Source organism: Indicator indicator, chromosome 30 (assembly GCF_027791375.1).
Source record: "Indicator indicator isolate 239-I01 chromosome 30, UM_Iind_1.1, whole genome shotgun sequence".
Classification (NCBI taxonomy): Eukaryota; Metazoa; Chordata; class Aves; order Piciformes; family Indicatoridae; genus Indicator; species Indicator indicator.
Genome location: NC_072039.1, coordinates 4312950 through 4339865, shown reverse-complemented (window position 1 = coordinate 4339865; position 26916 = coordinate 4312950). Strand labels below are relative to the sequence as shown.

At 46.7% G+C, this 26916-nt stretch overlaps 2 protein-coding genes across 2 annotated transcripts in view; one reads left to right on the top strand and one right to left on the bottom strand.

Moving 5' to 3' along the window:
- PIGL (phosphatidylinositol glycan anchor biosynthesis class L) overlaps positions 1-21746 on the top strand; it is a 59011-nt gene extending 37265 nt beyond the window's left edge. Inside the window, exons 3-7 of the mRNA XM_054394544.1 lie at positions 728-818; positions 6449-6516; positions 15133-15164; positions 20416-20549; positions 21648-21746. Of these exons, the coding sequence (XP_054250519.1) occupies positions 728-818; positions 6449-6516; positions 15133-15164; positions 20416-20549; positions 21648-21746 (424 nt within the window). The remainder of the gene's footprint in view (positions 1-727; positions 819-6448; positions 6517-15132; positions 15165-20415; positions 20550-21647) is intronic.
- Positions 21747-23276: 1530 nt separating this feature from the next.
- Positions 23277-26511, bottom strand: CENPV (centromere protein V). The gene is made up of 5 exons (XM_054394324.1): positions 26264-26511; positions 25256-25354; positions 24380-24449; positions 23872-23986; positions 23277-23525 (listed from the first exon to the last, which is right to left on the bottom strand). Exons 1-5 carry the CDS (start codon positions 26509-26511, stop codon positions 23401-23403), a joined length of 657 nt encoding a protein of 218 aa, XP_054250299.1. The 3' UTR covers positions 23277-23400.
- Positions 26512-26916: the final 405 nt, after the last annotated feature.

Here is a 26916-nt window from a genome sequence, read left to right as displayed (position 1 = left end):
TTTCTTGGCATCATTCAGAGATAATGGGGGAGATGGGGGTCACATTCAGCTCTCACTTGTGTAAATATGGAATCATTCTCTTGGCTGTCTGGTGTTATTTTGCATTTGGCTCATGGTCCCTGCCCCTAGAAGCCTGCAATCTAAAATACCCAGGCAGAGTATTCAGCTGCAGTATGCTTGGCATACCCAGTTGGTATGCAAAGCACAAAATAAATAGATGAAGAGCTACTATCAAATCCATGCAATGTAATGATGGCTGTATTGTCCTCTGGTAGAGGCTCACGGGTTATTCCTGTCTAAATGAGAGCAAGAGTTTGCTTCTGGTACTTCTTCATAGGTAATTCACCAGTAGATGATTATTGGAAGGTCAGGAAAATGTGATTTAAAGGGGTTTCAAATAAAGAAGGAAATTTTATTGGGATGAATAGAGAAGAAGAATCATTGATCAAAGTAGGTGATTCTTGAAGTAAAGCAGCCAGAAAATCTACCCTAGTGGTAGGAAGAACAGGAGGTCTTGGCAAATCTATGAGGAGGGTGTTGAAATGGCTGTCCCCCTTTCAACCCTTCAATATAAGAGCTTCTAAGACTCTTAAGTAAGGTTCAGTGGGTTTATAGGGTAAATAAAGTTATCCTGATTTCATTCTCCAAGAAGAGGGTCTCTCTTTTCTAGCATGGTCTTTACAGAGTTCTCAGCAGTGAAGTGACTAATTGTACTTCTGATTTTCAGGGAGCTTCCAGATGATCCTGCTGTTGAATGGGACACGCAGCTCCTTGCCACCTTTGTGCTGAAGCATATAGAAGCCAATAACATCAACCTGGTAATGTGAAACTTTCTACAGCTTAGGCAATTTCCACAATGTTTTTGAGCTAGTGTCCCTAGGCTTTTTCCTACCCTCTGGAAGCTATCTGTGAAGTCATTAAAGCTAGGATTTTGCTTCTGGAGTCTCTGTAAAATAGTCCAGGACAGGGGGAGAGTATATGTACTCATTTGGAAATATTTGCTTTAGCCTTTTATTCATTTCTCTAGCCAGATCTTATGAAGCCTCTTTTGGGTTGTAATCTCACCAACCTTCACTGAAGTAAAAGCTTCAAACTGGCTAAAACCTGCAAACCAGTAAGTTTCACTGTAGCAGATCTTGGGGTTCATTAATTGTAGAAGACTCTGTGAGTAAGCCCAGCTGAATGAGAAGGTCTAAAATGATAACTGAAAGCAATTTTGCATTTCTGTATTTGAGGTTTTTGTGAGTATTTGTGCAGCCTCTATGTCTCAACAGGTGAGATGTGGTCATTCTGATCCCCTTTCAAATGCTTTAAACAACTGCTGGAAGTTCAGAGCAAATAGAGTTGCTCCACTGAAAGCTATAGCAAAGGAGGATGGTGTAGTTTCAATGTAGCTTTCCTCTCTGGAGATCTTTCTTTGCTTCCCACTGAGAAATGAACTGTGGAGGAATTTTGCTTTCCTAACTCCTCAAATGTGTTCTACATTTTAAAGCAGCCATTTTGCCCCTGTTGCTAGGCTTCATTGATGAAGAGAGCCCATCTGGGATTTAGGCTTAGATTTGAAGTAGATTTGAAGGTTGTCAGGCAAATGTTCCAGAGCTGGATTAGCAGGGTTATAGGTCAGGAATGAAGAATATTAAACCATGGAGACTTCCTAGCACTGGTGTAGTTTGGGGTTTTTTTCCCACAGAACAGGAATAAGGGCCTAAGGATGGAAAAGGCTGTGTTCTGTTCTTCTCTGCTGAACCTTGCTGTGATCAGGCATGTCACTGTCACACACTGATTAGCAGCAAAATCACAAAACTCTTCGAGCCTTTCAGCAATTCACAGAACAAGAAACATCTCCTGTAGCATGAAAGCCCCATGAGCACAAAACCCAGCATCATGCATCCAACTTTGTATTGATTCTGAGGCTAATTTTCCATGAAATTCATTGCTGTTCACAGAGACAAATGCAGTTTTCCTGGACTCCTTTTGTGCCTTTTGGCCCCATGAATAGTTAGGTTTTAATCTAATCTGAAAGCTCCTGACACAAGAGGATTTGTATTGCATGTTTGTGACTCTCCTGGGCACTAGGACAAGTGCACCAGCATCCCAGCAGAGATGTTGAAAACACTAGAACTCCTCTAGATGGTTAGAATGGGTTAGATCTTAGCCTCAGAGAAAATTGCACTCAAGCTGGGGGAGGCAGGAGCCTGCACTAACACAGCAGGAGCTGGAGGATAAAGTGCAGAGTCACAGGGAGCCTCCTGCCATGCTGCGGCTGTGGGGTGCAGCTGGAGTCACACGGAACGCTGGGCACAGCCCAGGGAGGACAAACTGCTGTAGCAGAACACATCAGCAGTCCCAACAGTGACTGAAGCAGCTTCTCAGGGATGGGGGTAATGAACTCCTCTGTAAGCTAAATAGTTTCAAGTATCCCAAGTAATCACACAGATGTTCGTTTAGGACCAGACCAAGCTTGCCAGCGAGTGCCTAATTACCTTTGTCAAACATTCTGCATTTTGAAGCTTCAGAGCTTGCCATCTGTGAGCCCCTTTTGGAGCATCTCTGCTCCAAAGACGTCCTAAGACGATGGCCTGGCCTTGAAAGTAAACTGAGTCAGTTTTTCAGTGATGTTGAAACCGATATAATTGCCTTGACATGTTCCAAGAGCCCTGTCAAAACGTAAGCTTCAAACCCAACGAGCTAACCCAGGGAGTTAACATGATTGGAGGACATGTATTGTTCCAGCTATTCCACTGGGAATGTTCTCCCAGGAGTCACAGCATGGACAATGGTATCTTTCAGTTACAGAACATGTGTCCTCTGGCAGTGGAGAAGCAGCCTTTCTGAAAGGAAAGATTGCATGGCAAGGAGCTATACCATGTTATGTGTAGTTTTGTTCCATTGCACAGCTACTCATTTCCTCAACTGCTCTCAAAATCCATGAGTAACTCAATCGTTTTGAGAGCTACAAGGACATATTTCATCCAAGCTCTACATGAAATAGTGCAGACACAGAAATTAATGGTTGGTGTACTCAAAGCCAAAACTAATTTATAGACTTTGGAATGGATTTCCTGCCTGCTGGATTTACAAGCAAAAGCCAGTGTTGCTGGGACAGGCAGCCAAGGCTAGTCTGTCTCCATCTAGCTTAGAAAGCATTTGGCATGTGAAAAATTAAGTTGCACGGTATCGTGTGATCCCCAGGCAGGCTCTAGGTTATGAAATCCTATTCTTCAGGATCTCAGGTTTGGCGATAGCAGAGCTTGGGTTAGGAGGTGACATTCAGACTGTGATCAGGGCAGATGCAGGACCAAGACCAGAATGCAGCCTGTGAAATGATACTCAGAGGAAGGCCATTAGAAATGGAGTTGCTCACTGTGGCATTTTATGGGACAGCCCTTCTTAAAGAAGAAGGCTTTTTTATCCCCACCAGGCTACTTGAGCAGATGTGTGCTCTGTCTGAAGCACTGGATGACACCAGAAAGGGTGAGGGAGCCCCACAGCTCTGAGTGGTTTTTATCTCCAGTGCACATGAGGTCTAGAGGGAGCATGGACTCCAGACCTCTCAGGACTTTTATCTTCTGCTTTTAATGGAGTAATTTCCTCTGTGCTCTCACCCCTCTGGAAGGGATTTCTGGACCTGTTTGTCTTGGCTGTTGCTCTGGCTTCCACTAGTGAAAACTCTATTTCCTGAATACCAAGGTCACCCAGAAGAAAACCCAGCAACACCAATGGCAGCAGCTCCCATTTCAGAACAGGTGTGGGGAGGGAACTCCCTCTTGCCCTAAAGATTTCATTGAGCAATAATTTCCACATCAAATATGTTTCCTATCCCAGCCTTTTGCTCCCAGAACTGGCTAAGCCTGTTTTTAACCCAGACAGTTTCAAGACGTTCAGGTTTTCTCATCCTGCCCTGATTATTTGCTTGATTTCATCACCATCCCAGTTCAGGTTGTGTGTTAGCAGCAAGCATACCAGCTAGCTGCACCACATGGAAGAAGCAAATGCTCCAGTGTGAGAGCATCTTCAGCATTGATTCTGATTTGCTATCAATGAAATGAATCCCCGAAGCCAGAGGAATCGATTTCCATGGGATCACTGCCTGCTCTAGGTCTTGAGCACTGCAGTGATGCTGTGAAATCAGTGCCCTGTTTAGACAACAGAACTAGCCAGCCACTGGAGAGGTTGGACATCACTACTGTGTCAGAGCCAGCCTGTGTGCTGGGAGGGATCCCTAAAGGTGAAGAGCCAATATTTCAGAGGTGGTCTCGTTGCAGATAAAGTGAATGCCACTGTGACCAGACCAGTAGTGCAGATATCTTGCTTTTCTAGTTTGTTTTCTTGTAGCCTCCACAGAAGGAAGAATGTGTGTTTTGGCTCACCTGGGGTTTTGAGCTTGGTTTCCTAAGGAAACAAGTGTAATGCAGCTGTATTTCTGCGTGTCAAAAGACTTCAGAGTCCATTGGCTAATTTCAACTATATTGGACAGCAGGGCAGTAGTATTCTTACAAATGTTATGTTTATATAGGTTACAGGAAAATAAAGCACCAGGAAGAAGAGGCAAATCCTTTCTCTGTCCCCATTTAGTGAGAAATTTTGGGTTAAGCCCAGCCCTGAGCAGACTCACAGTTATTCATCTGCATAGGAATTTATTGTGCCTGCAGTGAGGGGGGTACATTCTCATCTTAGGAAAGTGCCAGTCGAGGTAGGAGTGACTTCAGAGAGTGTTTTCTCTTATCTGTAAAATACAGGGTGCTGTCCTCAGTCCCTGAGCTGTGCAGAATTTAATAACGTCTTTGCCAGATGAGCTACTCAAAAAGCTGATACCCTGAGGGAGGACTTAGCCCCATGCCAGGCCATGCAGTCAGAGCCTCTCACCTAATGCTGCTGTACAGCAGAAGCAGCCAAAGACATCATTTTTCTCCTTATGAAATAGGGGTAGACCAGAAAATGCCTTTTTGAGCCTGAAAGAAACCAATTTGTGTCCCACCACTTCCCACCAGCGATGAATAAGCCTGCTGCTTGGTGGCAGCATTATTACAGCCACTGGGCAAAGTGGAAAGTCTAACTGTGGACTTGTACTGGGTGGATGGGTTTATAAGCAGGCTTGTCTGGAGTTGGTGGTTTTGAAGTGTTTCTTATCACTGTGTTTCCTCTCCCTCTTTACACAATATCCCTTGTGTTTGAGAGGGCCTCTCCTGCTGGAGGGCGGAGTAGCAAGTTTCAGGCGGGGCAGGGTGGCTTTTGATCTTCCCTTGATCTTTAACCCAGTATTTCAGGCCCTGCATATAAACCAGGTTTTGAGAATGGAGCTGTGGTGAGTAAGCAAGGCAGCAGCATTTCCTTCCCTGAGGAAAGAAAGGCTGGCAAGGAAGCAGACATTGACTGAACATAGGGGGGTTAGGATTTCTTTCTGGTTGTAGGGAAGGGAGCTGTGGAGAGCTGTCCTAGAGTAAAACTCTAACTTCAGATTGTCTGAGGACTGTCACTTTCACCCACTGGAAAGCCTACCAGCAGCATACCCTGTCAGCTCTGTACTTCCTGCTGCCAGTTGCTCTTTGCCTTTTAAGTACCAACTTCTCAGTACTGTGCAGGGAGCCCCTAGGATGGATCCTTCACCCCTGACACTCTGGGTCTGAGGGCAGGGAGCAAAGGGTATTCTGTGCTTTGGATGTTGACTTGTGCTGTTCACACATTACTTCCACATTATGAAGCTTGCGTTTCCCCTTGCAGAGTGGCAATAAACAATATGATCTTCTCAATCAGTGAAAAAGGCCAGGCTGGATGAGGCCTTGAGCAACTTGGTCTGGTGGAACGTGTCCCTGCGCATAGCAGGGGAGGTTGGAACTGGATGATCTTTGAGGTCCTTTCCAACCTAAACCATTCTGTGATTCTGTGGCTGTACAAGAAGTGCAGTCAGCTGATTCTTTAAAAGGCTTGTTCTCATATCAGATTATTTTATCACCATGTTATCCTGTGACAACCAGCACTGTAGTACATGATGGTCCTGCTTAAAGCACTATGTCCTGATTCACAGTGCAACAAACTGCAGTATTGCCCTGTAGTCATGGCCATTCTAGTGTATTCTCACATGCAGGAGAGGATGATTTGCAGAGCTGGACCTCTTGGGTCAGAGACAAGTTTGCAACAGATCACTCTGAACTCTGAAAGTAACCTTTTGGCCCAGTAATAAGTAACAAGTGCATCCTGCCAGTGGGAACATGCTATTTGTCATCTTTCTGTTGTTCAGGCTGTTGGACTGTGTAGTCATCTAGTTCCAGAGTGCCTTGTTTGTTTAGTTGTGTTTCTGTAGCATGAGTTCACACACAAAGCTTCATTGTGCAACACAAAAACAACTCTTCAGATACAGTGGGCTGGACAGTGCTGTGTTAGATGTCAAAGCTGGTAACTGCACAGTCTCCTTCTTCAAAATGATTTTTATTCTGTGCTTCCATTGCAGGTGGTCACCTTTGATGCAGGAGGAGTGAGTGGTCATGCTAACCACGTTTCTCTTTACACTGCTTTAAGGTACAGTGTCCTGCATGCTTCACTGAATGCCTCACTACGGTCTTAGAGTGAACATGGTCTTTGTGTGTAAGGAAAACCAAGAGCTAAAGCCAAAAGCTCTGTTAACTTCACTGACAGAAGTGAGTGCCAGCCTGTGGACACAATATGTTTGGAGAAACTCTCACAGCTCTGTAAATGACCTGCAGCATCTTTTATTATTCCGTCTGCTGATGCTTTGCCAGTGTCCCTTTCACTGGGCCCTCTTTGCACTTCCTGTCCTTCATCTCACTAAAATATGCCACAGATCACTTTTCACTTCTGGTTTGAGGTGAGTGTGTGACTAGCTGATGCCTGAGCTAGTGGTGGCTGGATTTTGGGAAGTTCCAGAGGATGTTGTCATCCTGTCTATGTACTTGAATTTACCTCTGACCCAAGGATGTCGCTCTTCTACTGGAGCCATCCCTATTTACGAGTCTTCCTAAGTCAATCTGTGCCTTCACCACGTTGTTCTTTACATTCTGAATACCTCTGTCTCTGTGCTGAGATGCGGAAAGGTTGAAAGACAAAAATCCCTTGTATAAAAATCACCCACATTTTGCTGGCAACACAGCTACTGTATTTTATTTTAACCCTCTGCACATTCACAATCTCACAGTCTCACAGCATATCAGAGGTTGGAAGGGACCTGAAGAGATCATCCCCCCTGCCAAAGCAGGATCACCTAGGATAGTCCACAGAGGAACACATCCAGGAGGGTTTTGAAAGTCTCTAGAGAAGGAGACTCCACAACCCCTCTGGGCAGCCTGTTCCACTGCTCTGTCACCCTCACTCTAAAGAAGTTTCTCCTCACGTTGAGGTGAAATCTTCTATGTTCAAGTTTGAAGCCATTGTTCTTTGTCTTATCACTGTGTACCACCGAAAAGAGCCTGGCCCCCTCCACTTGACACCCACCCCTCAGCTGTTGATAGACATTGATCAGATCCCCTCTCAGTCTTCTCCAGACTAAACAGCCCCAGGGCTCTCAGTCTCTCTTCATAAGGGAGAGGCTCAAGTCCCCTAATCATCCTCATGGCTCTGCGTTGGATTCTTTCCAGCAGGTCTCTGTCTCTCTTGAACTGGGGAGCCCAAAACTGGACACAGGATTTCAGGTGTGGTCTCACCAGGGCAGAACAGAGGCAGAACTTCCCTCGACCTGCTGGACAAACCTTTCTTGATACATCCCAGGATCCCACTGGCCACAAGAGCACATTGTTGTTCCATGGAGAACTTGCTGTTCACCAGCATTCAGACCTCATAGTGTCCTAGAGAGGTCTCCTTCAGAGCTGCTCCAGCCTTTCCCAGGCATGGGAAGAACTCTTTGTGAGTGTTTTTTGTATTTTTAGCGCCCACACTTGTTTTCTGAATCATCTGTGCAATTCAAATAACTCTGGCTCCCCTGCTAGCAACATCACAGGGATTTGCCTAGAGAAAGCTGCAGTGCCCCAAAATCCATACTGTGACCTACTGAGCTCCTCTGGGAAGATGCTGAAAGGCTTTGATGCTGTCTGCTAGCTGGAATTCAGTGTTAGAGAGGATCGTGGCTTTTCCCAGCAACCTTTGAAACAGCCCAAGAGAAGGGAATGGGGTGGAGTTAAAGCAAACTGAGTTTGTTTGGGCTAAGCAGGGAAACGCTTTGGGCACAGTTATTTGAGCAGTGAGTGAGGAACAGAGGGGGGTGACCAATGCTCACACCATTGCCACAGAGGCACTAGAGAGCTTCCAGCTGCCTGGATTTCTGTTTGCTCAATTTGCACTTCCTGCAAATAGGAATGGAGGGCAGATTGTTAGGTGTGCTCCCACATCCTGAAGAGATACAGGGAAAACAAGCTACTAGCAGAGTTGTGTATGAGAAAGGAAAGGAAAACTCAATTTTGATCCCAGCTCTACTGTTGTCTCACTTTGTGACTGTGTAGAAATCACTTCCCACCTTCATCCTTTAGGTTCCCTGCATGTGCAGTAGCAACGTTCTTGTCTCAGAGTATGTTACTAGGAAGTATTAATTATCTGCAAGCCTCTTGAACCTTTGCATTAGTCCTTAGCCTACAGCAGAACATTGTCCCTGGCTGGTGAGATAGATACTGATAGGGACAGCAGACTATGAGCACCTTTCATTAGCTAAGGGTTGGTCTGTGTCTTGTCACTCTTCCAGTCCTGAATCAGCAGAAATAAGCATGGTGGCCTAGTCATCTGCATGTGGCAGCCGTGATGCCTTGGCCACTGAAAGGTTAAGTTTATTTTTAGTGGCTTGCTTGCCCTCATTATTTTTCAGTTGATGTCATGGAGGAAGTAGAGCGTGAGTGCATCCCTCCTGATTCCCTGTGCCCTGACGAGTTCTCACACGCTGGCAGCGCCGGGAGCACAGGCTGAGGCTGCTCACGTACCTCCCTGCAGCAGGGCTTTGCACTGCCCCTGGGGCCCCAGTGCTGCATGGCAAGGAAAAGGCAAATGAACTCCCCTCCAGGTATCATGTGCAATGTATTTATTAACCATCTTTACACAAGGTGTGCAGGGTTCTGCCTCCACTCTGGCTGTAAGTGGAAAGAATGAAGCAGAGGGCTGGTGCAGGGATCCTCAGCTGGTTTGGATGCTCCCAGTCTGTAGCAGATAGACTTGGGCCCACCACCTAAGAGATTACTTTCTGCAAGAGCAGGGGTAGAATAGACTGTGTGACCCATCCCACAGCTACTTGCTTCAGGAGGTGCAAATTACTGAATAGCTTCAAGGAACAAAACAGATCAGGAAATGGCCATAGCTGAGCAGGTGCTCAGTATTATCTGCTAAGGGCATACATTTTCTTTCTAGTGTCTGGAACAGAGGTTATATTCAAAGGAGCAGGAACTGTTCAGAAGAAATGTGCTGTTCTCCTTGCAGCAACCTTCTTCCTGACAGCTTGCAGGGAGTCCAGCTGCTGCTATGTGTCTAGGCTTCAGATCTGGGAGGAACTGTGAAATGCCAAGGTTTTAGGGTGGGTTTGTTCTTCTGCAAGGGAAAAATAAGAAAAAACAGGATGGGAGAGGAACACAAATTGCTATTTGATTTCAGTCTCCTCTGGGAGTATTTCAGTTCTGGCTTCCAGATGGAAAAAAACCAAACCAACAAAACCAAACCAACCCAAACCCAAGAAAATCCTACTGCAGCAAGGAAGGGAGAACTGGAGGCAGTCCTTTGTAGTTCTATTTCTTTCCTCAGCATCATTCTCTCTTATCCCCCAGAACAGAAGCTTTCCCGTGGCCAAGAGAGGCTGGATCCTTTACTTGTATCCACAAGGAAAAGCAGGTCTTGTGTGACATCAAGGTCACTTCACTCCCCTCTCAGCATGTGGCCAGTCACCAGGCACTATGGTATCGAGCACGGTAAATACTGTCTGACAGGAATCTCTGAGAACCTCTCCCCTGCACTTTGAAATGACAGTGTTTGCACTGAGATTACTTTTAATATTGAGGTGGTTCAGTTTGGCATGAGTCATTGTGCATTTTGATTCTAAACAAGGCCTCTTGCCCAGCAGCCTAGCAAATAGGGGGCTGCTGGTTTTGTTGTTTGCTTGCCTGCTTAGGGTGGAGAGGAATGGTCTCTGTTGAGGGGGAGGAAAGACTGAACCACTTCTTTTCTTCAGAGAGCTATCAAATCCATTTCATCCCACCTACAACAGAAAAAAAATAGTCCTTGTCTGCTTAGGGCAGAGCAAACTGAGTGGAAAATAGGAGCTGCTATATTTAACCACTGTGCATTATGTTGTTATAGCAACTGCATCCATAAAACTTATATCAATGATGCCATATAAAAACCTACATCAAAGAATCATTAGCTGAGCCTATTATCATCTATTCCATTTGGAAAAACACCTCTCAGTCCTGCAGGATGTTTCTTAACATTCACCAACTCGTTGGTAGGTTCTAAATGAGACTGTGCAGAGGTAATATTTGGGAGCTTAGTGCTTTACCTCTCTTGAGTTGATTCTGGTGTAGCTTGAGTGCCACCAATGCCTTGCTGCACTTAGATGTCACAGCCTGACTATTGAATGCCCCATTTATGAATGCCCTGGGACAGAAGGGGTGCACTGAGGCTCCCTGAAAGAGAAGGATTGATTAAATGCCAGTCTCAAGTAAGTGTATTGAAACAATGAACAGTGCATTGTTCATCCAAATCCCACAGCCTCAGTGGGCACAGTTTTCAAAAGCCACCAACTGCACTAAATCCCCACAAAGCACAGTTCTGCTTGTATTGTATTTCCCAGGGTAGGTCTTTAAGGATGCATTGAGCAGGGAGGTAGCTGGTTTGGGGATGATTAGCTTGATGACAGTGAATGGTATCCCATCTACCATTTTTAGCTGGTGCCTTCTTAAATGTGGGTCTAGAATAGCACTCTCAGTCCTTTCCAGCAGCTGTAGCCTGTACACTTCAAATGAGTGGCATCTTATTTATGTTTTTACAGCAGGGTGCTGATCTGTCTTTCCTTTGCCTCCTCCCAGAAAATCCTTTTTTCCAAGCTAGTTATTATTTGCTCCATCTTGGAAGAGGATTTCCTGTGTCACTGATGTATGTGTTTGGGATTATTTAGTCCCTGCTGGAGTTCCAGGTTCCCTGCAAAATTGAGAAGAGTGTTTAAAAAATAACAGGTTTTGGTGTCTTATGTCTCAGCTTGTCCTTTCACAGTCCAGCTCACTTCTGGTGTTCTGCTTTACTGATCTTAAATGTCCCAGGGGGAACTTACGAATGTTGTGATTGCACCCAGGCTGCTCCTCTAAGGTCAAGACAGAATTGGCCCTGTCTGTTTACCCTTTGAGACTACCCTGCAGAGGACTCTGGCCCCTGCTTGGCATATATCCCATAGCTGGGTATGTTGTCCTAGATTTTATCTCACTGCTTCACCCCTGCTCTCTCCTTCCTTAATTTGCCTAAGTTCATTCATCCCAGTGCCCTTCCATGATACTGTTGAGAGACCTTAGGATAAAGTTGAGCACTGGGCATCAGCATTGCAGGGATTCCCCCCTAAAGAAGTTTGTTTGTTTGTTTTTTTCAATGGAACAGCCCCGAGGAATGTCCTCCCCAGTGCCACTAGGCTGGTAAGAGCATGAGTGGAGCAGTGACACTGCACATTCCTCTCCCAGACAGTGCAGGGACCAAAGCAGAGAGCCCCAGAGCAGCTCTGTCAGCTGGAAGATCTCTGAACTGACACCTTTTGTTCTGACAGGCAGAGCCATCTTTTGCCACTGCAATCCATGTGAGGGCAGTGTTTGTGAGCAGTGTTTCACAGACAGCATGTTGCTACATGGTGTAGTTCAGGGTGCATGGAAATAGAGCCAGAAAGTCCACTTAGAGAGGGGGGAGGCATTCCAGATAGCAAACATTCAACATCTGGCAAGTCTATCCTTCTAATGTCTCTGTGATTCCTAGGAGACTGGTTGTTCTTCCTCCTTCACATCTGTTTCAGCAGATTAATTGGGCAGATTAGAGGTAAGGATCCTAAATGGAGCCTCAACTCATCTTTAAGGCATCCACTCTTTGCCATGCTCTTCAAAATTGTATTTCCCCAGTGCTCTGCAGCAGCCAGCACAGACAGTTCAGTGAAGGGTTTTGCCTTTGGCACAGGAGGCTGTTTAGAGAGTGAGGTCATTGATTTCAGTGAACAATTTCCCACCAAACAGAACATCACCAAAGCTGTAACACACCCACCAGGGCCTCAGTCCTACTTCCACTCCAGAGGAGTTCTGTGTTCCCCAAGAGTGAGATTTCAGCTCCATCTTGGCTTGTTCCTTGTTGCCATCTTGGAGAGGTCAGTGCCTCTTCGGAGCTATCCCACTCACTTTGCTGACATCTTTCCTTGAGGATGACTGGATAGAGACCATGAATTAGGGAGCTAGATCAGCCTAGCAGTCTGCAGGAGGAGGGTTGTTGGACCATATCAGTTTTTCTGCTGAGCAGATGTAGCTGATAGCTATGGACAGCAATAGCTTTAAAAGCAGCAGGTCTCTGAGGGAAGAGCTGAGTCCTTGCACTGCAGAAATAAATGGTGGATGCCCTCAGGTGTCTCACAGCATTTTGAAGTTCTCCATTGCAGAGGGTCTCACTTTCCTTCAAATGTGGATCTGAACCTGCCACAGGCATAATAAAGAGGGTGCTGTGAGATGTGCCCTGTAATCAGCTGTCCTCTGGCACTTGGTGGGTGGGAACAAGCCACCTTAGATCACTTTGTGCTTAAAAAGAATTTATAAAAAGACTTTCTGGGAAAAACAAAACAAAACCAACAACCAAACGCATGGAAAAAGCTCCTGAAAAAGAGCCTGTTTGTGTTTGACTTCTTGAGATTTTATGCCAAACTCTTTCATTTCACCCAAACCACAGCAAGTCCAATCTATAAAACAACATTCCCAAAATGGCAACAACAGAGAACTGCAACCTCTCCCCTACTTGGAAGAGTCCCACAGAGACAGCCCCAGCAGGGTGGAGATGGGAGCGAGAAGACTGATTTTGGGAGAGGATTAGCTAGATTGACTAACATGTGCAGGAGGTAGAGTTTTATGTTTCTGTCTCTCTCTGCAACCACAGTTCATTGGCATCTCCTGCCTGAGAAACACAAATGAGCAGGGCTGCAATTCCTCTGCAGCATTACAGCTGGGTGGAGCCCATTCCCATAGCTCTGCACTGAGCCTCACAGAGTACTGAAGCATTTGGCTCAGGACAAAAAGGATGAGGAAAGAATCCATTTCTTCATGCCTGTTCTTCCAGATCAGTCTCAGATCTGCCTGGCAGCAGCCTTGAGGACCTGTCAGTAACCAAAACAGGGTCTGTATCTCCCTGAACCTTCATACAGGCACAAACTCCTTCCCTGATGAAGATGCTCTGTGCTTCTGCTGGAATGTTTCCATCTGAACTGGATCTCTCCTTGCTTCTGTTTCTGGTGCCCAGGAATGGTTATTATTAGTTCAGTCTTGGAGCAGCTCTTCATATTCTTTGATTTGCTGTCAGTGCTTTGCAGATTCCCCTATGGTAGGGCAGCACACCCAGAGCAGACCCTAGGACTTGGGTTAGTTAGCCAAATTTCACAACCACTTATTGCTTTATCTCTCTAAGCTTGTTTCAAGAACTTCCCACTCTGCTAGCTTTACCAAGTGCTGAATCACTTCTTTGGGTGGCCAGATTCTAGTTGAGAGTGAAGAAGCCTCTGGCAGAAGAGCAGAGCAGACATTAATGGAGATACTTAGACCTTCCCAGCCCACCCACCCTGGGAAAATTTGCTGGTAATATTTACAAGGTAATGTGTAACAATCTGTGTCAGAACAGTAGGGCTTGAGTAGTGGGGTAGAAGGTGGCCAAGTCAGTATGACAGGGCCATTGCTTAGTAGAAAATGGTACTGCTTGCAGATCTTTGGCTCTGGAGAAGAGGAGACCATCATCAGGAGAATCTATTTCAGTCATCTGTCTTCTGATTGCTGTTTGAGTTCTGCCATGACCTGCATTTCTGGCTTGACTTTTGCTTTGAATTGCTTTGGGTATTCATTACTCCCTGCTTCCTATTTTGTCTATGCCTGTGTAGCTAATCCTTTTCCTTGAACTTAACCAATAGCCAGAGATAATCCCAGTTTGAAAGTGACTGGAGAAACATAAGAGTTTGCATATAATGGATGTTTTATCCTGGTTGATTTACACATGAACTGTCACATTGTCCTTCGTTAAATACAGCACTGTATGATGATAACAATCTCTTTCAATATTACACAGGGTTAAACAACTTTTCTTTTTTTTTCTTTCCTTTTGGCAAATGTTCCATTGTTTAGATTTAATATTTTTTTTTCTCTTCTGGAAGAACAAGCCTGGGCGTGGGACAGCTCTGAGTGCCATCTGCTGGAAACTTGCTTCCTCCCATCCCTGTGATGGGCCAAATCTGGAGGCAAAACAAATGGTGATGTGAGCATAAATGCTCTGAAGTCATGAGCCACAGGCTAGAGCAGAAAAAAACAAGAGAATTAGAAAGGAATTGAAGCTAATACCCTCTGGTGCCTTCACCATATCAAGATCATTTGCTTTCACTTCTTGATGGGGAGGAGGATCATCACTGTTCACACCTCCTGCACTGGTCCCCTCATTCTGTTTCCAGGGGACACATTTTTGCTACAGAGAATTCCCAGGATGAAGTCATGAAGGGATCAAGGTCTTAGTGAGCAAAAAGTCAAAGCAACTTCTCAGATGTTCCAGTGACAGCATAGGTTAGAAAGCAAGAAGCTGGTCCTTGAACAGGAGCTGCTGCTGAGGCAATGTCCCCAGTCAGCAGACACAAGGCTTTAAAGAGCCAGTGCTCTCCGAGGTGAATAGCCTTTGGCAATCTCCCTTAGTGCACCGTGAAAGTCTGAGAGCAAGCTGGCTTTGTGGACCTGATTTGTGCTGTGCCCCAAGAGCCAGGATGAGGAAAGTAATGGCAGAATTGCCTGAGGAAGGAGGCTCTGCCTGACCTGTGCATCCAGCATCAGCCCCTGAACTTTTGATGAGATCAGCCTTTGCTAATGTGTGTGTGAAGAGAGAAGGGTTGGTTGGGTGTGCAGTGTTTATAGCTGTAAATCCAGGATGTGAACACCTCACCCTCTTGTCTCTCTCCTTTCACAGGTACCTGCACTCGGAGAGGAAGTTACCTGAAGGTAGGCACATTGGGCACCCAGACCGGCAGGCATTAGGCAATGCTTTATATGAATGCTCTGTCCAGGGTTTGTCTGCCTAACTCACCTCTATTTGCAATGCAAATGAAACCTGCAGCTGAACTCTTCCTTGCCCTTTTATCTCCCTTTTTTACTAGCTCAGGCTTCTCCACAGTCACTTTTCTGTCCTTTGGGGACGTGCTGTCTGAGTGGCAATTCAGTGGCTGGCCTATGCCCCTTGCTGTCTTGTGTGAATGGAGGTGGTATTTCCAGGTCTCTCAGCTCAGTCACAGAGTTTTTAGTCCCTTTTGACTCATAAGCCTTTTTTTTTTCTTTTTTTTTTCCTCGTCTCTGTGAAAAGGGCCACAGAAACCATTGCCAGCTCAGCCATGCTTGCATGCAGCAAGCTAGGCTTCCACCAAAATGTGGTCAGTATGGGAAAGCTGTCTGAAATCTGCACTGGCACAACAGATTGTTTGGGGAAGGGTGTGTGTGTGTGTGTGCTTCTTTCACTCTGTACAAGTAGGGAAAAGAAAGAAGTGAAGTACAGAGGCAGGGTGCTCCTGACCCCATTTACTAGCTGCTGTCCCAGAGTAGATCTGGAGCCTTTATCTCTAGCAAATCTGTGGAACTAGTTTAAGCACAAAGCTGTTAGCTGCTTGGAAGGTAGCTGTTAGCTGCATAGGAAGGTAGCTCAACCAGGCCCAGCCAGTCAAACTCCTGCTCCCTCCAGTTATCCAGACTGGGTTTCTTTAATGCTAATTCCTAAATCATTGTAGGCCTTGAATGTGTCACAGCAAATCAGTTTTAATTCCCTGCAGGCAGCAAGTTGCAGACCAAGATTTGATGGAGAGAGCATGAGCCAAGATGGCCAAATGCCCTGAGTTCTGTGTCTAGTCCCTTCAGTTCCCTTGTCTATGAAAGAGGAGTACCACTGCCAGCTTCTTTCCTAGGACCTTTTCTTTGTTCAGCTTTGGGATGCAGCAGAGCTCTGTGTGTGCTGTGTGCAGTACAAAGAACAAGGAACTGCAGTGGTAGATGTCACTGCTAGATGTCAGGCCTTGTCTAGACTGAAGCACCTTCCTGTGCTGTTCATGCAGCTTTGTTAGCCACACTGTGGTCCTGGATATGGGCTGTGCCTCAGACTGGTTCAGCTGTGAAACAGACCTACGTATGGACAACATTTCCATTTTTCTGGCAGCATCAAGAGACTCCTGAAGCTATGTGAAAGCCTTCCTGCTCTGATTACATCACATCTGACATGACCTACAAACACCAAAGGAACGGGGAGCTCCCATGCTGCTGCTTACGCTAAGCCTTTCCAAATATAGTTCCAGTCTCATTGAAATTCCCAGTATTTATAATTCGATCTGGCAGGCGTGCAGGGCTGTGCATCAGAGGGGCTTAATGAAACAAGAGTGGTGCTGGGACTGAGGCTGTCTGGACAGAGCTGAAAGGCATGTTCAGGCCATGGAAATGTGCTGCTTTCCGGCTGGTAAGAGGCAGCAATTTGTGGGTGAACCTGTGTAAGCCCATGTGATCAGGGAATCCACAGAAAATCTCCCCACAAAAGCAAAAGCCAGCTTAAGCCTTGCACTGGCTCAGTGATATGCAAATGAGCACCCTAAATATCCTGCTTTGCTTTCTAATGCCTTTAGCCAGCACAAACACAACAGGCTTTTTATACTCTGTCATCAAGCTCTCCAGCCCAGGCATACACAGGCTTGCTTCTGGAAGCAGAGACAGTGGCTGGACATGTATCCACCCTTACTGCTGGCCCCAGCCAGCTCTAGCCAGTGCTCTTCCCAACAAGCTGGTGTGCTACTGTCTGTCAGGAGCAGCGTAAGCTTTTAGCACCCATAGATCTGCTAATCATCTTCTCATGCTGGGCATACTTGCTGCATAAGAGATGTGGAAGTAGAAAGCCAAGCTGGACAGGCTGTGGGCTCCATGCCCTTCTATTCTAGGCCTAATCCAGTGGCTATATTGATCTTGCCTTTTTTGCCAGTCCAGAGAGGTTGTATTACACTGTTAATCCCATCCTACCCAGGTCACAGTCACAACAGGCTCTGAAAAGCTTCACCTGCTGGTGTCACAGAAGTAGACTCATCAATGGCAGCACTTCTCCCACCCTGCCTGGCAGGGAGCAGCCTGTTTCTCTGAAACCTTTTCCATCTCTCCCAGGATTGTACATTCTTTCCTTGCTCATGTTCCCATGTGGAGCAGCCTTTGCTGTCAGCAGGTGGAGATCCTTGTCAGGTCACTAACACAGAGGACTCTTAGAGTGCCCTTCATTTTGTGAGGCTGGAGTGCCATTGCCTTGCCTGATGTGACCCAGGAGGTCAGACTGATCAATACTGAAATCACTTGCAGTTGCTTTGAGCTCTTAGTGCTGAGCTTTGGGGAATAAAAGGGCATAATTGCTGCATGACTTCATATTTCTTAGAGAAAAGACAATGAGGAAAGGGAGAGCACATTTTATTGGCAGAGCAGCCCAGGCTTCAGAGATGGTGGTGGATGACCCTCTAGCAGCCTCTGTTCCCATCACTGTGAGCAGGAATTCACGTGGCATTGCCAGGGTCCATTAACAACCATCCAGGAAAGGGAAAACCTGTTGCCCAATGTTTGCTCTCCCCCTGTCCTCCCCAGTAAGCAGTGAAAAGCAAACAGGTGGCCAGTGGGAATGCTGACTGCAAGAGCAAGGAGATCCATGTCTATTCCTTTCCTCTGCTCTGGCCCTAGTCCAGCACTGTACTAACTTTTCTCTGAAACTCCTCACCAACAGCCTGGGCCTTTCTGAGCAGCCTGGAGGATCTCTGTAGGGAAGGGGGGAAAGTGGTTCCCCTGCTCATGGCACATCACGCGTTTGCTTCCAAATTTGCTGCTTGGAAACAAAAGATATCTTTAGTGGGAGTAAACTGTCAGGGCACTTCTGAGTGCAGCTGCACACTTGTCACTGCTGAGCAGCCCTTACCATAACAAGCTGAGCTGTCTGTCACTTGTCAGAGTGCTGAGTGAACGAGGCAGGGGCTCGACTCAGACTGGCATCAGGAGGGGGCACAGGCCGTGCTGGTCACACAGCTGACTGCATGCCCACACAGCTGAGGGACACACTGCAGGGTGCTTGGCAGAGCCCTCGCTCCTTCCAGATGGCATCTGTGATGGTTTGAAACTGTCTTTTTAATTTTTCCTTGCAAAATTCAGAACAGAGAAAGTGAAAGAATGTAAATAAGTCACTATTGGGTATAAGAAAGCAAAATACTGATTGTTCTAAACACTTCCATTGGATAGATAGAAATGTTTAAGAACTATTACCCAAAACAAAGTAGGCACTCTGCACATTCTGCGTTCGGCAGTGGGGGCAGTTGCTGGGCTGTCTGGCTGCTGTTTTCTTCTTCTCTTCTGGCTGAAGATAACACACTGACCTTGGCAGCTAAGTTTCTGCTTAACTAACTCTGCTTCTCTGTCCAGGGGGGTCTGGGGGGGAAGCTCCTGGGAGAGAGAGGCCCCTTTGGGAAGGTCCCCTTGGGGGGAAGCAAAGGGAGATCGGTTGTCTTTTTCTGTTGATTGTATATATTTGTGAATGTCGTGAATTTTGTATATTTGTATATATTCATTGCATTTCATTGTAGATTTTAGACTCTGCTTGTAAATACAGCTTTTCATTTGCTTCCAGACTGGGCTAGCCTGGTTATTGTTGGTGGTGGGGGAATTTCAGCTCACACCGACACAGCATCGCACAGCTGCTGCTCTGCAGGGCCGGGCACGGTGACCTTGCCAGGCTTGGATGGAGTAGGATGGAGCAGCGACACGGTGCTGACACAGTGAAGGCAGGAGGAGCTGCAAGGCAGAGGGCTGTCAAGAGTGACCCTCACCTGGGCAGCCTGGGCACGGCAGTGCTGGCAGGAAGCGGCGGGGGTGCCAGCTCCCTCGGCAGCTGGTGGGACACTGCCATCTGCTGGCAGCTCTTGGCAGGCCGCACCTGCAGCAGATAGCCCTGAGCTTCTGGAGCGCTTTTCCTCCGGCTCCTGGCAGGGCGGAGACTCGTGTGAGCCTTTGTCTGAATGGAAGTGCCAGTGATTTCTCTTGAGGTCTCTAACCCTTGCTCATTGCTGCCTACAGCAGGAGAAAGCAGCTCCTTCGAATGCTCTGCCCATCCTGCATGTCCCAGGGTCAATGCAGAAGAGAACTGGATGGGCAGTGTCACTCTGGAGCCCTCTGTGATACTGAAATAAAGTTCCCAGTTTTGCTTTCGTGAGTGGAAAAGGCTACTGAAAAGTTGGAACAAACTGTACATCTTCTCTTGAAAGGAATTGAAAGATCCTGGAAATGTGCTGGGGGGTGTCCATCAGGGCTGTCCTGTCCTGCTCTTTGGCTGCCTTGGATAATTTCACTGTTTGAGGGCACACTGAAGAAAATCTCATTGCAAACCTAACTGCATATCTGACCACTTCTGTAAACTGTGACCTTGGGCTTTTCTGTCAAACTTTAACACAATGTCTGAAGTGTGGAGCATAATCACAGCAGCTTCCAAGCCCTGAGAAATCCCAAAGCATCTCCTGTGAGAGCTACAGGCTCTTAATGGATGAGCTCTCTGAGCTCATCACTGAAGACAATTTAGTCATGGTAAAGAAAAAAGCAATTGACTTTAGAGTTCCAGGAGCTCTTTAAAACAGAAAAAAAGTTCTACACCAGTAGAGATTTTGCACACATTACCTTCATCTGCTTCCTCACAAACATCTGAGCAGTGAATTCTGGAACTCTGTTACAATCTAACTGCCTGCCTGAGTTAATATTTGACACAGCCATCCCTGAATCCTGTAAATATTTTTTCTGTAGCTAAGAATTGGAGTGGAAAGAGGAAATTTCATTTTTGTAGCTGAACCAGAGACCGCTGTTTTAAACTTCCATTATATGATATTGTGCCAGCATTTAGAGAGCCATCTGTGCCTTTTGAGTCTAACTACATAACTTATATTATAAGGAAAAAAACCAAACCAAACCAAAACACCCCAAACCCTTTGGTATTCAGAGCTAGCTTTGTTTTGCACCGACCACATGCAGAACAAGAACCAGTACAGATGGTAATAGGTATGCACTGGGCACAGATCCTGGTGGAAGCATGAGTAGATGTTGCTCCCCTTTAGCACAAAAAGGATTCCCATCGCCAGCAGTAGAGGGGAGCCTGCCAAGACCTGCTGAGCCTGAAGGGATGGGCACCTTCAAGAACTATTTATCTTTTGTCTCTCTCTAGGGTGCCACGTGTTTGTGCTTCAATCAGTAAATCTCTTCCGGAAATACATCTCCATCCTGGATGTGCCCATTTCCTACCTCCTGCCTGGAGATGCCCTCTTCATACTCACAGAGGAGGAGACTGAACAAGCCAAGGTGAGATGCATGGTGCCTGCTTAACCTGTTTGAATAGCTCATCATCATTGGGAAGACTTCGGTCACCAGTGTCATACTCACAGAAAACTTGGTAACTAATTACATACATGGATTGTAAATGGCACTTGTGAGTGATTTGTAAAACATGAATGGACAAGATGGGTTGCTTCCTGTGCTGTGTGGACAGCAGGAGAGGGCTGCACAGCTCACAGATCTTCAGTAGTCACAGGGCACTGAGTTCTACACTGTGTCTAGGATGGATTTCAGAGCAGGCTGGATCCAACAAATACTCTGAATATATGGTGGGACCTGTCAAAAGAATGGCGTGAGTGCTGGCTGGGAACAGAGTCCTTGGATCGCAGCTCTAACTAAAGGCAAGCACAGCTTCTGAACTTGTGATCCACAGCTCTTTCTGAGTTCCCTTCTCTATTGTGTATTTTTAACCTATTTTGCTGCATGAGAAGCATTTAGTCCACAGGTTCAGATATCAGATCTGATGAGCTGCCATTCCATGACAGTATTTGCCCAGCGAACAGCCTCAGTTAATCCACAGATTACAAAAGTTCCCTGCTTTTGAGGCTGCTGAAAGATAAGAGTTAGGTATGGAAAGTGCTCTGATAAAGGAAGTGTTAGTGCCCTGTGGGTGTTGTTGCTGAAACCTGACCTTTCTGAGCCTGTGCACTATAAATAGATGCAGTTTCAGCTGGCGATGTATGATCGGAAGCAGTGTGCAAAGTGTTCTCAGATGCACACCTATCAAGTTTCTGCTGGCCCAGCATGTGAGCACCCGGGCGTGAGATTACACTGGGAGGAGGAATCATGTGTGACAAAGAAAGTGCCAATGTCCTTTCTAGCAGGACCCCTCTGAATATTAGGCAGCACACCACCAAGTGACAAAGGGGCAGATAGGCCTCCCCTTGCCCCTTGGTCCCATAGCACAGGCAGCCTTCTGCCTCCCACTACTTCTTCCCTGCACACTGAAAACAGGCTTCCCTATAAACTGGCACTGAACATCATATCATGGGAGGCCTAGGAAACTGCCCTCACATTAGGCCTGGAAGGTTTTTTTAATGCTTTCTCAACTCTTTTTCCTTCTAGAGAGCCATGCGGTGTCATGGCAGCCAGCTCCTCTGGTTCCGCCACATCTATCTGCTTTTTTCACGTTACATGGTCATCAATTCACTCCAACTTCTGTGAAAGAGATGCCACTCGCAACTTCAAGAGTAAAAGAACAAGCAGAAAAAGACTGTGCCATGCCCAGGACTAAAGAAAACACACCTGTTATGTGTTTAAGAGGACAGGATTCTCTTTGTGTGCCATTCCTTCAGACTACAAAAACCAGGCTGCATGAACTTCCTTGTGGGTATCTTGCTGCCTGATGCAATGAGATGAGCAGGGAACTGCTCTGTTGTCTCAACAGGGTAAGAAATCTGAATAAACCAGACTAGGAGTCAAATGCAAGAATATTCTGCATTAGAGAAGACTTTTCACAAACTGTTTTTCCCCAGGAGGATACAGCTGTGAGGACTGCTTGGCAACTCTCTCTTGGTACTTTTGTAAAATCCAGATACCAGGAATAACTTTTCAAAGATCATGCTATCTCCTCAGATAAAACCAGAACTTTAAAAAGCCAAAGCTTATGAATAAAACATCAGAAATCACACCAATTTCTCTGACTGCACAGATGTTTGCTGCTGCTTCTTTCACACATGTCATGTTGCAGGCTCCACCTTTGCAGAGCATCCCTTCTGAAAAATGACCATTTCTTTTTGCTTCAGAACATGGGGCTCAAGATCCACTCGCAAGTGTCTCAACAGGACATAAGAATGAGCTGCAAGAGACCCAGACTGTAACTAGATCTTTTATAGAACATGTGGAGATAAAAATCTCAAGAGATGTTTCAAAAGCTGTTCCACTTATGTTAAAGACAAGTGCAAGAGTTAAAAGATCCTCTCCCTTTATGTTAGAGGTAAGTGAAGCAGCTTCCAAGGGTTTAATTTCTTAGCTATACAGAGATTTTTCTAGTGATTTGGGTTTCTGTGAGGTCACAGTGGAGCAAAGTCAGCAATACTCAACATTTCTGTAGACCTTTGCACTCACATCTTTCCTGGTTGTACACTGCATGATCAAGATCAGAGCTCGGACTGCCAGATCCTGATCTGCCACTGTGAGCATATCCTCCTTCTGAAGACCACAACCCAGTTCCTGGTTGCAGTGAAGTCTGTGCCAATAACAGAGTATAAACTCAGATCCCTAGCTATGAGTCAGCACCTAAGCATAAATCTACTCAGCCTTAAGACCATGAGTAAGCTCAGACTTAAGCAAAACACATGAATAACTTCAGTGGTTCCTCTCTTGCACACTGCTAAGCACCCATATAAATCTTTACTGAACTTGAGCCTGCTAAGCTCTTTCAAATCCCCTTTCAACTTCAAGTCCATAGTCAATTCATTGAAGTCAATGCAGAAAACCCAGAGTAAGTTCATGTTCTGTTCTAAGCAAGAGATTTGTCTCACAGGACAGTTTTATAAGCCAGACTTGGAACACAGGAAATATCCATAAAAGCAAAGGTTAGGTTTGTTGTTGGGTTTTTTTGTACTTTGCTCTGTTTACTGTGATACATACTTTGGCACAGCTAAGGGCAAAGTACCAAAATAGCAGCCCTGGGGTGGTTTATGGAACAGAAGTAGTTTGAAAACATTAAATCACAAATTAAGGGACAGACAGCATAGGTTTATTTAAGAAACAGAGAACAGATAACAACAGATACTGATTTTCCCAGCCCTCACCCAGGAAAGCCAAGACTACAGTTCCATGGCAGTGCTCCAAGGTCAGCTGCTGGAAGGGTGTATCAGGGTTTTGACATGTCTCTGATGGTCTTATGTTCCTTCACTGCCTTCTCCCATTCCTTGCCATTGATATCCTCTGTGACAATGGTCTGCACAGTGCCATCATCCAGACAGTGGGGGGCTATTCCTGAGGGAAGACAGAGTACTTTGAAACCTGCTTTTCATAATGTGTGGGAGATGCCTGCACCACTCTGTGGATGGAGCATCTCAGGGAATGGTAAATGCTCAGTCCAGCTGTTGCTGTGAGGTTGAGAAGCCTGGATAAGAAACTTGTCATGGGCAGAAGCCCCTGGTTCATGGGTAAGGTTGTTCCTTACCCTCATGGGTAAGGTTGTTCCTTATACCTGTTCCTTATGGAGGAGGTACAGGTTCAGATGTTTAGCACTTCAGGAACAAACTCTTAAGGCACATGGTGCTCACTGCTGTCATGTTAGCACCCAGGGTTTGCTTGGTGCTTAACTTTGGTTACCTACCATAGCCATCTGGATTAGAACGAGGAGTATAAAAGCTCTGCACACCACAGGTCTTGCAGAAGGTGTGCTGGGCACGATGTGTGTTGAAGGTGTACGTTGTCAAATTCTCAGCACCCTAAGCAAATGAAAAGCCATGTCAGTTTCCCACATAAACAGATGTGTTAATTCCTTCCTATGGGCCTGTTGCTAAGAAACGTAAACTTTAAAATAGCATCTTCATGCCTTACTGGAGATAGAGAGGTCTGCATTCATGCTCCTTCTCTGAACCCCTCTGTACACAGGGCCACCCCAGTCAAGCCTGAGAACTGCACAGAGCTCTAATGGCAGCTCACTGAGATCCACTAACACACTCACAGCATAAAATTCACCACGGGGCATTAAATTCAGCTATCTCCCCCAACCAGACAAACTTAGGATAGAAAGCCAGCTGCCACTTGCATCTCTGAGGCTAACACTGGATTATTCTGCTCATGTCCATGGCCATGCTCTTACTGCATTCTCACTCTACCTTCAGCAGCTTGAAACGTGACGCTGGGACAATGAAATGTCTGTTCTGTTTCTTTGTGCAAATGCTGCAACTGTGAAAGAAAAAACAGACCTTTTGAGAAGCAGTGGACAAGTTGTAGTACAGCCATGAGATCCAGCATGGACCTCTTGATAACAGAAATTCCACTGACAGCTGAAATGGCTCCTGGTTAGCATCACAGAGGTAAGCAGCAAGAGGGGAGTCAAGGTATCAGAGGTGTTTGGGTAAGTACCCATGGAACAGAGTGACCCTGCAGGCACGCTGATAGGGGATTCTCCTACACCAAACATTAGATACCATTTTTTTCTTCACATATGCAACTCTCAAAAGACATAACAAGTACAAACTCTAGCCTTAAGAAATTAAACTTTCAGTTCAGACTTTGCCAGTTTTGCCAACATTAATCTTGCAAACAAGAAAGTTAAGGTTCAGAAGTTTACCCATCAGCTAGAAGCAAACTAGTTGCAGGCAAAGGGGGGAAACTGCTGAAATCAGATAGTGCACAAGTGGTAACAGGTGTAGTGGTCACTGAGAGGATCAAGTGTAGAGGACTGATGTGCTTTGAGCACACTGAACACACAGGAAACATAAAGCAGATGCCTGAGCACCTGTACTCCTCAGATCTCTCCTGACACTCTCTGTGTGAGCACAGATATGAGACCTGATATCCTGCCCAAAGAAGCAGCATCTGAAATCGCCAGCACAGATCCCATACTGGATCAGGACATAATTATACCCTACAGAGACAGCTCAGAGGATGCTCTGCAGTTGTGGCATCTTCTTTTAGCTCTAAGGTACAGACTGGAAAAACATACGAGTTTATATTCATCAATGAGGACAGGGAACAACCCAACTCACTTGCAGTTAAAAACATGCAGATCTGCTGAAGCCCAGACCTCAAAGCGGACGGCTCCGCAGTGACAGCCTCCTGTGTGTTTGACTAAACCTCTGTATTCACTGCAGAGACAAACAACAGAGAGGTTTTGTGATCATACAGGGGTTTAGAACAGTAAGGCTGTGTGCTACATGATTCAGTTCAGCTTTGAGCAATTGCAGAACACCAGAGAATGTATCCACTGAAATGTATTTTTATAAAATGTCCCACAGTGAGGTAGAGATTGGCTTTTGTCCTCTGGTTTCATTACAATGGTGAAAAGGAAAGATGAGCAGCAGTTCAAGTACATTCCCCGTGCAACAGAGAACATAAACTGCCCTGCCACAGCCCAGGTCAAAGTGCAGAGCCAGATTATAACAGTACATAGAACCGGACAACCCTATTGGATCTAGGAATGGAATTTCCCCGTTTCCCCACAAAAAATATCCTCCATTTAAAACCTGGGGAAAGCAAGGACAAGTGAATTCTACACTATTTTTTGATTGCATTTTTTATTTTGTGTTGTAATTGCCAAGGAACTTCATGATCAAGGAATTTCAGAGCTTGTGCTTCTCCCTCTCCCCTAGGACGCCTCCATAGCAACAGGGCAGAATGACCATGCTCGGTCAAACGCCAAATACAAAGGAAAAACCTTTTCCTTTCAGATTTTCATTCCCAAAGACAGTCACCTCTGACAGCCCAGTGATGATGTGCTGTGCTCTAGAAAGAAAGCGCGCAGAAAATGGGTGGAGATATAGTAGCTGAGCCTCACAGGTCCAGCACGATGCCCCCAAAGGCGTTTTTGATGGGAGAGCCCTAAACCGTGGGAAGCTTTAGCATAGAAGGCCACCTTCTCCGTGGTGCATGCAGGGGACGTTCCCCACCCTCCAATTCTCTGCAGCTCTCCAGAAGCCCGCGTGTGCTGCTGTACGAGTGCTGCCAAGAGGACGGCGCTCTGCGCGGGGCAGATCCGCCTCGGCCCCATTACTCACTAGGCGTCCAGCAGCAGCCGCGCCGCCTCCTCGCAGCTCAGCCGGTGCCGCTCCTGGAAGGCGGCCCAGCGCCCGCTCTGCGCCCCTAGATCGAAGGGGCCGGGGGGCTGTGCCTGAGTCCCCGGCCCGACCGGGGCTCCGCCTGCTTTCTTTGCTCGGCTCCGGCGCCCCCGGCCCGTGGGGGGGCTGCTGGCGGCCGGACTGCCCCGCCGGGACCGCCGTGCGCTGCCCGCCGTAGCTCGCCCCATGCGCCGCCGAACCGTGCTGCGCCGCGTCCGCCAGGGGGCGCCGTAATGCCACGGCGGCGATCCGCAGGCCCGGGGGTGGCCCGGGGGTGGCCCGGGGGTGGCCCGGGGGTGGCCCGGGGGTGGCCCGGGGGTGGCCCGGTCGGAGGTTAACAGCAGGGCCACAAAGGACGAGCCGCTGCCGGCATGGGCCCCGTCTGGCAGCTGTAACGGGGAACGGAGCACGGCGAACGAGCAGAACTGATGCGCAGGGGAAAATCCCGCCCCAGGCTGTTGGGCCGCTTGTCCCAAGGGGAGGAGTCTGGCTCGCCTCTGCCGTGTAAGGTTCCGTGTGAGGACAAAAATGCCAAGTTATCCACCAGCATTAATTATTATCAGCTCACGCCGCATGCATTCAAGGATGCAGAC